This window comes from Cyprinus carpio, chromosome A6, assembly GCF_018340385.1.
Source record: "Cyprinus carpio isolate SPL01 chromosome A6, ASM1834038v1, whole genome shotgun sequence".
Taxonomy (NCBI): domain Eukaryota; kingdom Metazoa; phylum Chordata; class Actinopteri; order Cypriniformes; family Cyprinidae; genus Cyprinus; species Cyprinus carpio.
In genome coordinates, this window is record NC_056577.1 from 3,614,713 (window position 1) to 3,631,760 (window position 17,048).

A 17,048-nucleotide genomic window follows, 5' to 3' on the forward strand; every position below is an offset into this window, starting at 1 on the left:
TTTATGAAAGTAAACACTTCTTGTAATGCTTATTATACGTATATATATATATGTACAGTAATATCTAGAAGCAATGTTTTGTTGATTCATTTATATTTATTTTAAACCATAAGGCAGTAAAATTACCCTACATATTCCCAAAACCTGGCTTTTCAGAGAAGTATTTGAACCTGGGTTTGATAGAATTTTTTTTTTTTTTTTTTTTTTTTTTTTTTGGATATTGACTTGCTATTTAAGACTTGATATTAAGCACTAGAATCTTTTGGTGTGATTTTTTTTTTAATTTTTTGTTTAAGTAGCCTCTTCCATCAACTTCAGTTCTTGAAAGCATCATTGACTTTGTTTAAGGGCTTTGTGAAGAATGACTCATTTCAGAAACCTGCACTGAAGGTGTGTTTTTATTGGGAAGGGCCTAACTAATAACAGTGCTTGGATTAATAATTAGATTATTTCCTTGTACAGCCTATAAACTGGCTGAGCCTTAAAAATTTTTGTACATTTTTGGAAATCATCCAGAACGATTCGTTTTGTAAATAAAACTGAATCAATTAAATGATTATGTGCAGGATGAAAATTGGCAGTTAAAATCAAACCACACCTCATTATTTTTTTCCATTACAGATATGGCCATGATTTTTATTTATTTATTTTCTTGTGAAGTTTGCTTAATAAAAACATCTTCAGACCACATTATAAGTATAAATGCAAAAAGTTTCTCACAGGCAAGTCTTTGTTTCCTCATGACTAGTGAAGTCATCACCACCACTGATACTGTAAATCCCACAGTTTTTCCTAATACATGCAGATGTTGTCATATGTCAGATACAGTATTTTGCAATCCCACTTCCGAATGAGAGTGTCATAATTAAATCTCATCAGAAAATAGGAGGAGTAAAGGAGTGTCCTGAAACTGCGACCGGGCCTGAGTCTGACAGCACCGCACCTTCTGCACACTGATCTCTTAGATTTATCTAATATTCACTCTCACTGGTGTGAGTGAGGGTGTGTGATCTCAAGCACTTTCCGTAACTGTGTATCATCATGTTGTGTTTTGTAAATCTAGATTCTTCAGCCTTCATTAAATGCAGGCTAATTACACACTTAGACAACAAGGAAATGATCAGTTATGTTATTAGTCATCTATGAGGGTGAATTGCACGCAACCTGTTACGAGCATCTCTTAGTCACATTACTTTTGCTTAAAGATTTTTTTTTTTTTAGAACCATTAAGATTTGTCAAACTGTAATGCAAAAAAAAAATAAATAAATAAAAATATATATATATATATATATATATATATATATATATATATATATATATATATATATATATATATGTGTGTGTGTGTGTGTGTGTGTGTGTGTGTATACACTGTATATACAGGTAGTATATATATTATAATAGAGCTGGAAATACATGTAATCTGGATTACGTAATTCCAAAACTTGTAATTACATTATATTACATTTTAAAATTCTTATAATTAAATTACATTATATATATTGTATATATACAGTATACACACACTTGTGTGGGTGTGTGTCGTTTGTGCCACAGTTGCCTTAAACTAACAGTATTGGTGATTACCAAAATCATTTTTTATGTTTATTTTATGAACATGAATCATTTTTTTATGTTTTGTTTCACAGTAGCGTTTCTAATGCTAAAGTATAATTATTGTTTTTATACATTAATTTTCAAATGACTATTTTACAAGAAAAACAGAAAAAATATTAAAGCACTTTATTATTATTTTCTTTATTCAGATGCCTAATTACAGACAATAAATACAGTACATTTGGATAGATAGATAGATAGATAGATAGACAGATAGACAGATTGTGTCTCATGTGCGATTTGAGGTGTTGGTTGTGATTGTAACATTTGACATGTTTTAACTTCATTTGAATGTGGTCGAGCAGCTTTAGTGGGAAGGGAGGGGAGGTGGATGCTGTATAAAAGCACAATAAACGAAGCATCTGAATCAAACAGCAGACCACAACACAGCAGCATATCATGGACCGTAAGCTTCATGTTTTTATTATTATCATTTTTACTGGTTTACTAGCAAGGCATTTTGTTCAGCCTTTTACAAGTAGTTGAGTTATTTTCATATTTAAAGAACTGATTGCATTAATCTTTTCTATTGCATGTAATCTTTTTAGATTTCAGATTATTTTACTAAGCTATTAAGAAAATGATTCATAAAAGTTGATCATTAACTGCTATTTTAAATGCTTAAATATTTCTAGTCGTACAATTAACAAGTTTATTTGCTTATAAAACAGCTTTTCAGATCATTTAGAAAATAGTTTGTTCTAAATGATATTAAAATAATTATAATTTGCAGTAATTTGCAACTTCATATTAGTTATCTATCCAAACATTTGTGTGAGAAATAATAACATTTGCTCATTTTTACACAGAGTTCAAGGTTCAAACTATTGACCTGCAAAAAGCACAAAACCAGACCCGCCACAAGACGGACGGTCTGAGCTCCAGCACGCTGGTTCTGCGGAGAGGACAGGCCTTCACAGTGACTATCAACTATGATGGACGACCATTCGATCCACTCAAGGAAAAAATGATCTTCCAAATTGTTCTAGGTGTGTTTGTGTGCTTGCGAGCGCATGCGTGTGAGATTTAAAAATGTCACATCACCCTCCCTCTATGATGATGAAATTCATCAGTTATCATTAGTTAGTCAAATCCAGAGTGACGTACTGCACAGTTTTGAAGCAGGAAATTTAACGACTCATCCCACGCAGCATTGTAACTGATGTATGTATTTGCAGTACTTTGAATAAAAATGATGATGACCATGAAAATGTCAAAATGAAACGCTAAAAACAAAATATTTTAGGTTTATTCCTATACACTGCAGGCAATTGTAAAAGTAGTTTGTGTGCTATTTTAGTATCATTAATTTAATTATATATATATTTTTGCAAATATTTTACATTTTAGTATTATATTTTCTGTTTTCACTTTAATTTTAGTAATTTTGTTGTGTTTATAATTTTTATTAGTTTTCTTTTTAAATAAGTCTAGTTTTTTATTTATTTATTAGTTATAGTTTATTTAATACTTAAACTGAAAGAAAATTATACATGTTGCCTTAGCAACTAGCTGAAATAAAACATGTTTACATTTTTTGTATTTTATTTTAATTCAGTTTTAAATAAAACATTTATTTTATTTAAAATAGTGAGATTTTTTAATGGTTGGTTCACTATAGCCCTGGTATAAACTAAATACATTAAAAGTGAGGTTACCTATAAAATCAATCCCTAAATGGGGAAAATGAATAGTATTTTACTTCCAGAACTCTACTTTTGTGCTCTATTCTGACACCCAGTCCTCTCTCCTCTCTGCAGGTCCTCTGTCTGTGGAGGTCCCGGTCTCCAGGTTCGGACAGCCCTCTCTGACTCAATGGAGCGCTTTTCTGGAGAGGCGTGTACCAAACCCAACTGGACCCCGAGCACTATCTGTATCACTGACCAGCCCTGCGTCTGCTTCTATCGGCGTCTACACGCTCCAGCTGAGGGTCGAGGCCCGCCTGAGTGTGAAAACACACTCCCTCGGCCAGATCACGCTCCTCTGCAACCCCTGGTGCCAAAGTGAGTGCTGTCTATGAGTCCATACACAACTGAATGCCTTGATAGCAGGCTGAAAATCAGAGTGGCTTTTAGCATGTGGCTGCTAGGTACTTGCTAGTCCAAATACCTCTAAAGCCTGATCACTTTGGAAAGTAAATGAAGCACATACCTCTTCCCAACAAGAGACATGATTTGAGAAAAAACATTCATGTTTGTAGGACTAAAACAAGAACACTGCATAATCTTATGTTCAGATTTACAATGGAACACTTATATTTGAGTATACAATTAATTGTTTCTGATCTAAAAGCCTAATTTCAAGTAAAAATAAAAATATATACATTTCAAGTATGTATGTATAACGTATATATATATATATATATATATATATATATATATATATATATATATATATATATATATATATATATATATATATATATATTAGTGGTGGGCCGTTATCAGCGTTAACGTGCTGCGTTAACGTGAGACGTAAAAAAAATATCGCCGTTAATCTATTCTCAAAGTTGGGTTGGGAGCTGGGTCTATACTGCGCAAGCTATGAAGACTTTCACCGTGATAGTTTAGCGCGGATGTATACCTAGACGAATTGCACTGTAGGGGGCGTGAACGAGTCTTCGGCTGTTTAGTCCACAAACACAACATTTTTTCATTATTCTATATTTCAAACCATGTAAAAAAAAAAAAAATAATAATAATAATAATAATTGTGACTCTTATCACAGAACAGTAACAATCTTTCATAATCATAGACATTAGTTTAAACTTAATAAATATAAACAACATATTATTCATGCATTTGACTTCTAGGTTTGTATAATACGCTGCTCAAGCAAGCGGCAAAACATTTAAACACAACAATTACTACTTTTCTTGTTGGGATATCGCAAATATTTAAAATGAAAGCACCGTTGACAGAAGTCGACTCTCGTGACTTTTTCATTTAAATCTTTATTACAAGCAATCGCACGGTTCTTACTTTGTTTTTCTGCTTCCATAAAAGTGCATAGGCCTATATCATGTTGCCTCGTTTATCTAAAGGTGCTCTTTTTCTTGTTTTAAACCTAGCCAAAAACCCATGTGTTGCGTGTATAACACAGAAGCCTTTAATTAGTATTCATTTATTGTGAAATTACTGCATTTCTGTGTCAATCCATGTTAATTTTTTTTGTCATTTTATTATTAGTTGTTTTATTTTATAAATAATATTGTTGTGGGAATCTAGATTTTTTTTTCTTTTTAGGATTCTCTGATAGGATTCTCTGATATATATAATAAAAATACAAAAGAACAGCATCTATTTGAAATAGAAATCTTTTGTAACATTATAAATGTCCCTTCACTTCAACTTTTGATTAGATAAATGCATCCTTACTGAAAAAGTAGTCAGTGTTTTTAATTGCATTGCTTTTGATGCCATTTTATACACTTCGAAAAACACAGTAATGCACAGGTTCTTGTCACTTACTGCTTTCATTTAATGTAATTACACACAGATCACCTATAAAACAAATTGTTGTGTTGTTCTGCAGCTGATTCGGTGTTCCTGCAGGCAGAGGATCTGAGGAATGAATATGTCAGGAGTGATATTGGCCTGCTGTTTAAAGGCAGCCCCCGTAACGTTGTCTCCAGACCCTGGTCGTTCGATCAGGTGAGATGTTTGATCATTGACTGACAGCACAGCACTGAACATGATTCACATTAACTCCTGTGATGCATAAATGTGTTTTCAGTTTGAAAAGGGGATACTGGACATCTGTATGAAATTGCTGCAGCTGAGTCCTCAATATCAAGCGGACATGAGAACAGATCTGAAGAACCGCAGCGATCCGGTGTACATCGGCCGCGTGATCTCAGCGATGGTGAGGATCTGCTCTCGTTCTCTCCTCTTTGCTCTCTCTCTCTCTCCATGCATTAATATAGTCTCTCTGTCTTTCTAAACAGGTGAACTCTAATGATGATAAAGGGGTGTTAATGGGAAACTGGTCAGGTGACTACAGCGGTGGCATCAACCCTTCACAGTGGTCCGGCAGCGCAGATATTCTCAGGAAGTGGTCAGAAACACAATTCAGACCTGTGAAATATGGACAGTGCTGGGTGTTTGCTGCTGTCATGTGTACAGGTGGGGCAAATATAAACAATAACATTCAAAAGTTTGGGGTCAGTGTGATTTTTTTTTTTTTTTATCATTTATTTATTTATTTATTTCAATTGATCAAAAGGTGAAGTAAAGGCATTTATAATATTACAAATGATTTAATTACAAATTTTTATTACAAATGAACAGAATGCTGTTCTTTTGAACTTTCTGTTCGTCAAAGAATAAAATAAAAACACAGTTTCCATAAAAATATTGTGCAGTACAACTGTTTTCAACATAATAATAATCAGAAATGTTTGTTGAGCAGCAAATCAGCATATTAAAATGATTTCTGAAGATCATGTGACACTGAAGACTGGAGTAATGATGCTGAAAATCAGCTGCGCATCACAGAAATAAATTACAGTTTAACAGATATTCACATAGAAAGGAGCTATTTTAAATTCTAATGATATTTCACAATATTACTGATTGTATTGTATTGTTAGATTAATTGAATGCAGATTTAATGAGCAGAAGAGACTTACTGACCCCACATTTTTTAATGTTAGCATATGTGCTTTAAAGTGTTAAATTTACTCAAAAATCTTTTAAAACAATGGGTTGAAAGAGCATATTATTTCAATCTTGGGTGAATTGCTCCTTTAATGAGTCATTGGTAGTTTAATAAGTGATGTTGATGATCAGTATCAAATGTGTTTGTTTATGTGATAGTTATGAGAGCCCTTGGCATTCCGACTCGAGTCATCACCAACTTCAACTCCGCTCACGACACAGACGGAAACATGGTGATTGAGGAATATTACAATGAGATGGGGAAAAAGCTGTCTATGAGCAGCGATAGCATCTGGTGAGTTACGCTACAAAGTCTCTGTAGTTAAAGTGCTGCGACATACATTACTGTTCAAAAGTTTGGCATTGGTAAGATTGTTCATGCTCTGAAAGAAGCCTCTTATGCTCACCAAGGCTGCATTTATTTGATCAACTAACAGTGAAATATTATTACAATTTGAAATAACTCTTTTCTATGTGTATGTATTGTAAAATCTAATCTATTCCTGTAGTCTGTAGTCCTTAAATGTTTTTCCTCATACTTCAGTAAAAGTATCTTCACCATCTTTATACTACAGTATACAGATAAACCTGAATGATTGCTGTGGAAAGAAATAGTTTCAGCATTTTTAATCGGTCAGAATGTGAGTTTGGTGTTTGGACTCTTTCAGGAACTTCCATGTGTGGGTGGAGAGTTGGATGAAGAGGCCTGATCTGGGTCAAGGTTATGACGGATGGCAGGTTCTCGATGCCACGCCACAAGAGAGGAGCGCAGGTCTGTCATTACAGGGATTTTTACAAGGCTAACACATGTAGAAAACTTTCTGCGAAGACCAGTTTCATATAAGCTGGTTTATGCTGGTTAGAACTGGTCTGGTGGGCCAGTTGTGGGCTTTGTTCTAAAACCTAGTGAGCTGCCTACATAGCATGCCATTTAATTGCTCTAAATCATGCTATTTATTTATTTATTTATTTATTTATTTTTGAGCTGGGATTTGATGATAATCATGTTTAAACATCAATATTCTGTCACAGGAATTTTCCGCTGTGGCCCTGCTGCTGTTAAAGCCATTTATCAGAAGAAAGTGGACGCACAATACGATGTGCCATTCGTTTACGCAGAAGTGAACGCAGATGTGCGTACAATAATCATCAAAGATAAGAAGATATTATCAACCAGCACTGATACAAAAAGAGTTGGAGCCCTGATAGCCACCAAACGTCCAGGATCCACTCTTATGCAGGATGTCACGTCTGAATACAAAACTGAGAAGGGTAAGAGAACGAGTGAAAAAAAAAGAAAGAGAAAAGCATACTGTTAAAGTACTGTTAGTTTCATTCAAAAATCTCATTCTTTCAGATTTAGATAAACTCGCATCTCGTACACGAGATCCTGGTAAGTCATTTTAACTTTATAATGTTTAAAGCTGAAGTGTGTAATTCAGTTGACTAGTATCAGCATCACCGAGGGAAAAATAAAAATAAAAATAAAATTTGAATGGTTGTTGACCATTTTTAAAAAAAAAAATTGGTGTAGGATTACACTGACACAATTTTCCATCAGAAATCACTACTAAACGTCACAAATAAATACAAGGAAATTGCAACTGACACATTGAATTAAAGGTTAAATTTACAGATAGTGATACTGAAATAGTATTTTTGTGTGTGTGTGTGTGTGTAAAACACTCCAATCTTTGTTTTACTTAAAACTTTAAATGTATTTTATTTTATTTTTACAGTGTAGGTTTCTTGATCACTTTGAGGAAACATTTTATCATAAAAACGACACACATGACAAACAGTTAAAAGAACTCAACGCCAACTAAATCAATTTTGAGAATATTTTTGTGTAAATATTTTTTTATGATTTTCTTTGAAATATTTTTTTGTTGTTCATTTAAGGTCCCGGAAGACAACCTCTTGCAGTTGAAGAAAGCATAAGTAAGTTAAAGACAATTAAAACATTTTGGTGTATGGTTACACTGACACAATTTTCCATCAGGAATCACTAGTAAACGTCACAAATAAATACAAGGAAATCGCAACTGACACATTGAATTAAAGGTTCAATTTACAGATAGTAATACTGAAATAGTATTTTATTTTATTTATTGTTTTTTTTTTTTTGTTTTTTGTAAAACATTCCAATCTTTGTTTTACTTAAAACTTTAAATGTATTTTATTTTATTTTTACAGTGCAGGTTTCTTGATCACTTTGAGGAAACATTTTATCATAAAAATGACACACATGACAAACAGTTAAAAGAACTCAATGCCAACTAAATCAATTTTGAGAATATTTTTGTGTAAATATTTTTTTTTTATGATTCTCTTTGAAATATTTTTTTGTTGTTCATTTAAGGGCCCGGAAGACAACCTTTAGCAGTTGAAGAAAGCAGAAGTAAGTTAAAAGACAATTTAAAACATTTTGGTGTATGTTTACACTGACACAATTTTCCATCAGAAATCACTAGTAAACGTCACAAATAAATACAAGGAAATCGCAACTGACACATTGAATTAAAGGTTAAATTTACAGATAGTAATACTGAAATTGTATTTTTTTTTTTTTTTTTTTTTTTTTTTTTTTTTTTTTTTTTTTTTTTTTGTTTTTTGTAAAACATTCCAATCTTTGTTTTACTTAAAACTTTAAATGTTTTTATTTTATTTTTACAGTGTAGGTTTCTTGATCACTTTGAGGAAACATTTTATCATAAAAATGACACCACATGACAAACAGTTAAATGAACTCAATGCCAACTAAATCAATTTTGAGAATATTTTTGTGTAAATATTTTTTTTTTATGATTCTCTTTGAAATATTTTTTTGTTGTTCATTTAAGGGCCCGGAAGACAACCTTTTGGAGATGAAGAAAGCAGAAGTAAGTTAAAGAAAATTAAAACATTTTATGGTTACACTGACACAATTTTCCATCAGAAATCACTAGTAAACGTCACAAATAAATACAAGGAAATCGCAACTGACACATTGAATTAAAGGTTAAATTTACAGATAGTAATACTGAAATAGTATTTTCTTGTGTGTGTAAAACACTCCAATCTTTGTTTTACTTGAAACTTTGCATTTATTTAATTTTTTTTACAGTGCAGGTTTCTTGACCACTTTGAGGAAATATTTTAACATAAAAATAACTCATATCACAAACAGTTAAATGAACTCAATGCCAACTAAATCAATTTTGAGAATATTTTTATGTAAATATCCTTTTATGATTTTCTTTTAAATAATTTTGTTATTCATCTAAGTTGCCGGATCTTCCTTTATTCGAGGTATGGAAAGCGAAGGTGAGTTCTAGCATTCGGTTTTCCTTTCCTCATAAAGCACTTTGTTTGAGTAATATAACTGAATGCAGTGATCTAAAATATCTTTTCATGTAGCTTCTAAGGGCATTGCAGTTTCTCTCCAGCTTCTGAAAGCCCCTGTAGTCGGAGAAAACATTTCTTTCAATGTCATAATCACTAACAATGCGGCTGCTCCGAAACTGCTGAAAAAACACGTGAACGCTCAGAACAAGGAGTACAACCGCAATCCCACTGGAACCTTCTGGGAAGCTCATGACGATGTGAAGATCGGCCCGAATGAAAGTAAGAATCCTGCAACCTGCAAAATGAGTTTAACATTTCCTTAGAACCAAAAAAATTATAAAAATGTTGTAGATAAATTACAATTTGTTCAACAATCTTATCACAATTATTTTTAATGTTGGTTTTTAAGAAACTAATTTTCCTATAAAAAAAAAACTAAAGTCGTATAAGAAAAAAAAATCGAAAATGGCAGACTGCTGATTTGGGTTCAAATTAATGGATTTAATTCCATTAAATCTAAATTGATTCTAATATCTGTATTCTAGTGTACGCTAAAAAATGTAAAATGCAGATATACATTATTAAAATGTAGTCTTTATCCTGTGACAATGTATATCTATGTTTTTTTTTAAATGATGACTGGATGCCACTCACATGCATCATGAAAGCACTCAACTCACGATGCGATATGATTCATGATACTGATTTCCAGATAAGATTTTTTAACAAAATGAGATTTAGACAAATTATAAATGAAAAGGTGTCCTATTAGAAATTTAGAGGCAACCACTGCATTTTAATCACGATCCAATCAAAGATGCTGCATACATGCAGCATGAGCAGTTTTTGATTTAAATTAGATTGTATCATTTGAAAATTTGAAGCAAAAATAGAATGGTCTGACTTTAGCTTTGTGAAACTATGCTCCATAAAACATCTGCATGAAACAGAAACAGCAGAAGCTCTGAATGAGATGCAGATTCACTCTCTGACAGCAGGTGGTGCTTACGGAGCAGCAGTGGTACTGCGTTTCCATGCAATGGCTTATAAAATAAAATACTTTAATAAATGCATTATACAGAGGCAAGATAAAAAAAACAAAAAACACTTAGTTCCCCTCAGAGATACATTCGTATAAACTCCCGCCCCAATTTTTTTAAAAACTGGTTTAAGATTAAAATGTAAAAATTTTTTTTTTTTTTTTTTTTTTTTCTATTTTGTGTTTGTCAAGTCACGTTTGATCATTGTTAAAGGCTAACTTTCATTGGAAAATAACACTATGTTGTCAAATGTCAAATGTTACTGGCTAAATTTTAATAATAATAAAAAAAATCATCTCTAGTCATGTGACAAAGATGTAGCATAGGACTGTGAAATATTTATCATGGAATGCATACCGTATTCTGTTTATTTAATAGTAGGCAGAGTAGAATTACATTGCACACAGCCAGTATACATAAAATTCTTCTACATGCAAGTCTTGTAAAATCATCCATCTGGACCGCATGACTTTGAATACCACAAAAATGTGACAAACTGATTCATTAGGATTTGCGAGGTCACGTGACTGAATCCTGTTTCTTGTACTCCACCAGCTCTGACTATAAAACATGAGATCTCCTTCAAGGAGTACATGCTGAAGGAGGCTGAGGAGGATTCTCTGGTTAACCTGGCAGTGGTTATTGAGGATGTGGAGTCTCAGGAGAGAGTGCTGGCATCAGAAGAGTTCAACATCCGCAGCCCTGTCCTCACTGTACAGGTATATAGTGACCCAACATGGACATTTAGACTAGCTTTAAAAGAAACATGACCTCCTCTACCTTTGACCCACTTTGTAAGAAACAACAAGACATTGTTTCATGACTAAATTAAACCATTTATAGATAGTTTATTTTTTATTATTGTTTTTTTTTTATTATTATCTACTCAACAAAGGCATGCATCACTCCAAGATCACAGAGATTATGTGGGAGAGGTTTTGGTAACACTTTACTTGAAGCCTTTATATTTAATACATTATAGTGCATTGTATGATCTCGTGAATAATTGTGACCACAGTTATAAAATATATATATACATTTACATTATGAATACCTTTAAAATGCATTAAACATAAAGGGTTATTTATTTTTATTTTTTGCTGAAACAAAGCTATTTGTGTTTTCTTCCAGATTCAAAATGAGTTCTCGGTCATCATTAACACTCCACAAGTTGCCACGGTGTCCTTCACAAACCCGTTCAACGTTGCAGTGAGCGGTGAACTGACCGTATCTGGTTCAGGACTCTTGGAGGAGAAGGCTCAAATGACGTGCGTAGTTTTTAAAGCTCTTTTCTGAGCATCAAACAAATGAATTCACACAAATCAACTGTTTCCGAACAGGTTTTCCCAAACGCTCCCCCTTTCTGCCATTGGTTAGATAGCTCCACCCCCAAATGCACACCATTGGTTGTTACAATGTGTCAGGCTGGTTGGAATGTTCAGATAAACAGAATAATGTTTAGAAAGTGTCACAGTGTTACAGTTTTCAAAAGAATCAACTTTCAAATGCATCTGCATCATTAGCTTGTATAAGAGAAAGTATTTTAACAGCCAACAAAAAAACACACAGTACCTTTAATCCATTTCGGACCCCTTTTGTTTCTTTAGGAGAAAATAACAGTTATTTTAAGTTACCCAAGTTGGGTTGACTTCTGCAAAACCTTTTCAGAATTTACCATGGTAACCATTATTGCATAGCAAAGAAAATGCCATAGTGAATAGAGTTTTATACAAAAATAAAGCCACATTATACATCACTGTCATTAAAAAGTAATTAACAAAATGTCAGAAAGAATCTTACACTGTTTAAAATAGATCCCATATACATTTATTTTGATTTTACAGTAGTGACAGTGGTATTATGGTAGAAACTGTGCTTGTCTGAAACATACTGTTTTAAATCTGTAAAGTGGAAGGGGTTGTTTCTGAGCTTTTTGGCATTATTATCTTTAAGTTTAAGTATCAGTTTCACTGCTGCAGTGTTAGTCAGCATTTCTGAAGCACTTCTGTAATCATATGCATATCACAGAAACTCAGTTGAGTTCATTTGTGTGCTAAACCTGCAGATTTGCACGATTATACACACTTTTAAAAAATCACTAACCCTAAATATGAGCAGCAGTAATAGTGACACTTGTCTGTTTTTGCTCTAAATGTCCTGTTCCTTATATTTCAGGGTTACGATAAAGCCTCAAGAAACCATGAAGAAGCCTGTTAATTTCACTCCCAGGATGGCAGGTTCCAAGATGCTTTCAGCTAGTTTAGTGTTGACAAATCCACCCACCGTCCTCCACGGATTCAAGACCATCAATGTTCAAGCATCTTAGAGTCAAACACCTTTAGACATGATTGTGAACTCCCATGAAGTGCTACACTAGTGGTTGAGACACAATTAGAAATGATTGCTTTTTACTTATTATTTAAATGTCACAATTTGTATTTTTTATTTTTTTGACTTGATTAACTCTGAATTGTGTATTCAATACTATTTAGGCACAATCCTGAAAATAAAGTACTTCTTAACATCTCCATGCATTGTACTCGTTTGTGATCTGTTCACATGCATTTTCCAGCAGAGGGCAGACTAGTGAAGTCATACACAGAGGAGACTGTCACTGAGTGCAAACATGTTGAAAAGGACACATTACAAATACTTTTGAAAAATGCTGACAAGTCCCTGCTCAAAAAAAAAAAAAAAAAAAAAAAAAAAAAGACCATAGATTACATGAGTGCTGCTTTAACTTTGGGCACTTGTGTGTCCAAGGTTTGATTCTTAGTAACATTTTTTACTTGTTTTGGTTACATGTGACTTTAAAACTCTTTAAAACCCACCAACTAAAAGCCTTAAATCTTAAATACTCTCACATCATTAATCCTAATGAGAATCAGTAAAAGTGATGCTAATACTGCAAATTATTGGCCAGACACTGCAGGTGATTAGGGTAAAAAATATTAACTAATCGTTATCACCTTATACCCAGTTAATTAATTACATTGATAATTGCAAACATCTTTTTATGTTACAAGTTTTCTAAACTGTTATGTTTAAATGTGCAAAATAAGCATTATTTAATGAAATATGCACTAATTTGCAAAATTAGTGCATTTTTATGAAAAATCTTTTCTTTGCATTAATTGTGTGTCTGAATTCTTGTTTCTTTTTTTTTGACATTTTTGACATTAGAATCAAATGTTTTTACAGAGGGGATTTTGGGTATCTCTTTTTGTCACTCAGAAAAATCTGTGAACAGCCAGAAAACAATTAATTTCCACAATTTTTGGGGGAATAAAATGTTGTATATAATCAAGCAAATTATATATGAACAAATCCCTCTGTAAAACACCTTAAGAATATAGGCAGTGATAAAAAATCTAAAGTTTGGTGTGTGTAAGTGCTACTGACGTGGAGATTTATGGCTCACTGTAGGAGAAAAAACTCTTTTTGAGAAAAACCGCTTTTAACTGTCACCCCCCATTTTTTAAAAAAAATAGGCATTAAAGTGCACTATCCAAACTTAAATTGTTGTAATTTATGAACGCTTTGTATTTTTTTAATGAGGTTGGTCTGTTTTTTTAGATGTACTGTAAATAAAATGAGCTATATTAATTTTATTTTATTTTATTTTATTTTATTTATTATAAATATATTACATAACCGGTTTTACTCTAAAATTGGTATGAAATTAAAGTCTTATGTCTCAATAAGTTATGTTCCAAATTTGAAGTTATGAAAAAATTTGAGGTTCCTGTGAGATTTTATTTAGGGTGTCATACCAAAAATCAAAAGAAAAATCAAAAATCAAATGTTAAACATTAATAATAAAAAAGTTTTAGTTTTAGATTGATATGCTCTCAGAAAAAAGTAGAAAAGTTGTCATCTTTTCAAAAAGTGCAACCAAGGGCTTTGCACAAGATCCTGGGCCCTATGCATAGGCAGTCCTGATGGGCCCCCCCCCACCCCACCCTTGAAAATATACAGGTAAAATAAAATATATTCCAGACTTTTCAAGGGCCCTCTCTTTCTTTGGGGCCCTGGTAAACAGTACTGGTTTTACCCCCAGTCTGACGCCCCTGAGTGCACCTATGTACTTTACCTCTAAAAGGTGCATATAAGTACCTTAAATGTATACAGTATATTAATACCTCTAGTGTACATATAATTATCTTTTAAAAAAGTACTGCCCTACTGACATCTTTTGTTTTCTGAGATTGTATTGTATTTTATTTGTATATGTTGAAACAAGGTGTTTTCTGGACCAACACACCAGAAAGGTCACACTTTGGATTTGTTTATTCTGTGACTAATCTCGAAATTCATGACACTGCTTTCTTTGATCATTGTCCAGTGGTTTTTGACTCTTGTACTCTGCCCAAATCCTTTCATTCACCATGTTTTACCAGATGTTTTAATTCTTCTACTGCCAGGTCTTTTAATGACGTGTATCCATCTACTCAGACCTTAAATCCTGTTACAAGCCCTTCCTCTGGTGTCAGTCCAGATGAATTGGTTGATCTTTTTGCAGCTAAACTTTGCAGGACAGCGGATCTGCTTCTTCTGTTTCTGTTTAAATCCTCTTCGAAGACCTATTTTTATTCTTTGTGTTTCAACTCTTCTTGAGGGTGTACTTTTATATTTAGTCTAGTCTTTTATTTTGTTTTAATTCTGTTGTATATTTCCTGTACAGCACTTTGATTTCAACTTCTGTTGTTGTTAAATGTGCTTAATAAATAACTAAACTAAAGTAAACTAAACTAAACTTGAGAATCAAATCCACACTTGATTTTTTTCACCCCAATACAGATATGACCTTGTAAAATGTGTACAGAGGTTGTTTTATGTCACATTCAATATTTCATAATCCTCCTACTTAATGAGAGTGTCATAATCAGAGATCGTCAAAAAATGGGCAGAGTACATAAGTGATCTGGGAGTGACCTATTGTGCAACCAAGCACCACACCCCATCCATGGCTTATCCGTTATATATCTGTCATGAGTTATATATGTATTATCACTAGTGTGGGTGAGGGCGTGTTATCTCAGGTCCTTTCTGGCAATGTCATGCTTTATATATGCAGACTATTCACAGACCATACAATGCCACTGGCCTAACTTTGTTTTTGAACATGGGTGGGACAGGAGTGAGTGGAAGGGTGGGGTGTGTGTGTGTGTGTGTTGTAATTAGGCATGAGATACACCATAGAATAAATAGCCTAGTAACTTTTTCTTCTTATTGTATTTGGGCTCCCCTGGGTGTGCGAGTAACGGCTCGTGCCTAGAATGCATATATCTGGCCCTGGCTGTCTCTTTAAGACCAACTGCACTGATGTAATACACTGTTTTCTTTCTCAGTGTTTTATATTCACTGAAGATATAAATGACTGTTTTTACGTGAATACTGGCCAAGATGGAAATTTTGACAATTTTGAATGTATCAGAACTTTTACACACTAAGCTGTGAAAATAACTCATTTCGGTTCTCTCAGAAACTCTTTAAAAAACCATGAATGTTTAAACTGGCAATACTTAAAAACATATGCAGATACATTTTGTCAACTGTCCCAAGTGTAAAACAAATGGCAATTAATGAATGCTAATTTAAATCAACATACACACACACACACACACACACACATACATTTATTTTTTGGTATTTTCATTGTTGCACGCAATTTACATGTCCCGGCCACTTTTTGCTAGGGTCCATATTGTCCCCATCACTTTTTTGAAACATCTTGTGGCACCGAATGCAGATTAAATATATCCAGCATGCAGAGTCTTCACACACGAGCGCTTCAATCTATCACTTTATGACACTGCGGAGACTATCTATCGAAGAATCATAGATATGTATATTGAGGCATGTATGTATACATATCTATGTATTGAATACCCAAGACATGGCACTTGTATTGTTTTGAATGAGCAACCCTCAATATGGCCACTCTATTGAAGGAAGCCCCGCCTTCTGAGTAAAAGAGCCAATCGAATGGGCGTGTCTCTTTTTTTGTTTTGTATTGGAGGAAGTCAATACTTCTGAGTAAAAGAGCCAATCGGTAAAGTTTTTTAATGCTATTTGAGCAAAAGGAAAAACATTTATGAGACCGTTGTTGTCAGATTTCATTGGTGATTTCAAATATGAAATTTAATCGTACATTGGCAGACAGTTTTAGAGAATTTAATGTTTCCCCATATCAGAGAGATAGGTGCTGCACTTGCATGCCCGAGAGTTTGCTGTATTTTTTTTTTTATTTATATATAATATATATATATATATATATATACATATATAATTTATTATAATATACTATAATAGTATTATAGTAATGGTATATATTAATAGAGAAGGGGGCTCCAAAAATTATTTTTGTCTATAAGAGGTAAATCTGGCTCTGGAGACAGCAG

The 17,048-nt window shown here is 33.1% G+C and overlaps 1 protein-coding gene across 2 annotated transcripts; it reads left to right on the top strand.

The window, feature by feature from the left end:
* Positions 1-1,996: 1,996 nt before the first annotated feature.
* On the top strand, positions 1,997-13,172 carry LOC109072704 (protein-glutamine gamma-glutamyltransferase 5-like). Of its 2 annotated transcripts, none has more exons than XM_042757568.1 (17): positions 1,997-2,024; positions 2,428-2,607; positions 3,379-3,621; positions 5,154-5,272; positions 5,355-5,483; positions 5,566-5,743; positions 6,437-6,572; positions 6,946-7,049; positions 7,310-7,549; positions 7,635-7,670; positions 8,180-8,218; positions 8,640-8,678; positions 9,545-9,583; positions 9,677-9,883; positions 11,200-11,363; positions 11,776-11,912; positions 12,820-13,172. In XM_042757568.1, the coding sequence occupies exons 1-17, from the start codon at positions 2,018-2,020 to the stop codon at positions 12,968-12,970; spliced, it is 2,148 nt and encodes a 715-aa protein (XP_042613502.1). In that variant the 5' UTR covers positions 1,997-2,017; the 3' UTR covers positions 12,971-13,172. The 2 variants fall into 2 exon arrangements, with proteins under 2 accessions (XP_042613502.1, XP_042613501.1); XM_042757567.1 differs by lacking the exon at positions 8,640-8,678 and adding an exon at positions 9,121-9,159.
* The last annotated feature ends 3,876 nt before the right edge of the window (positions 13,173-17,048 follow it).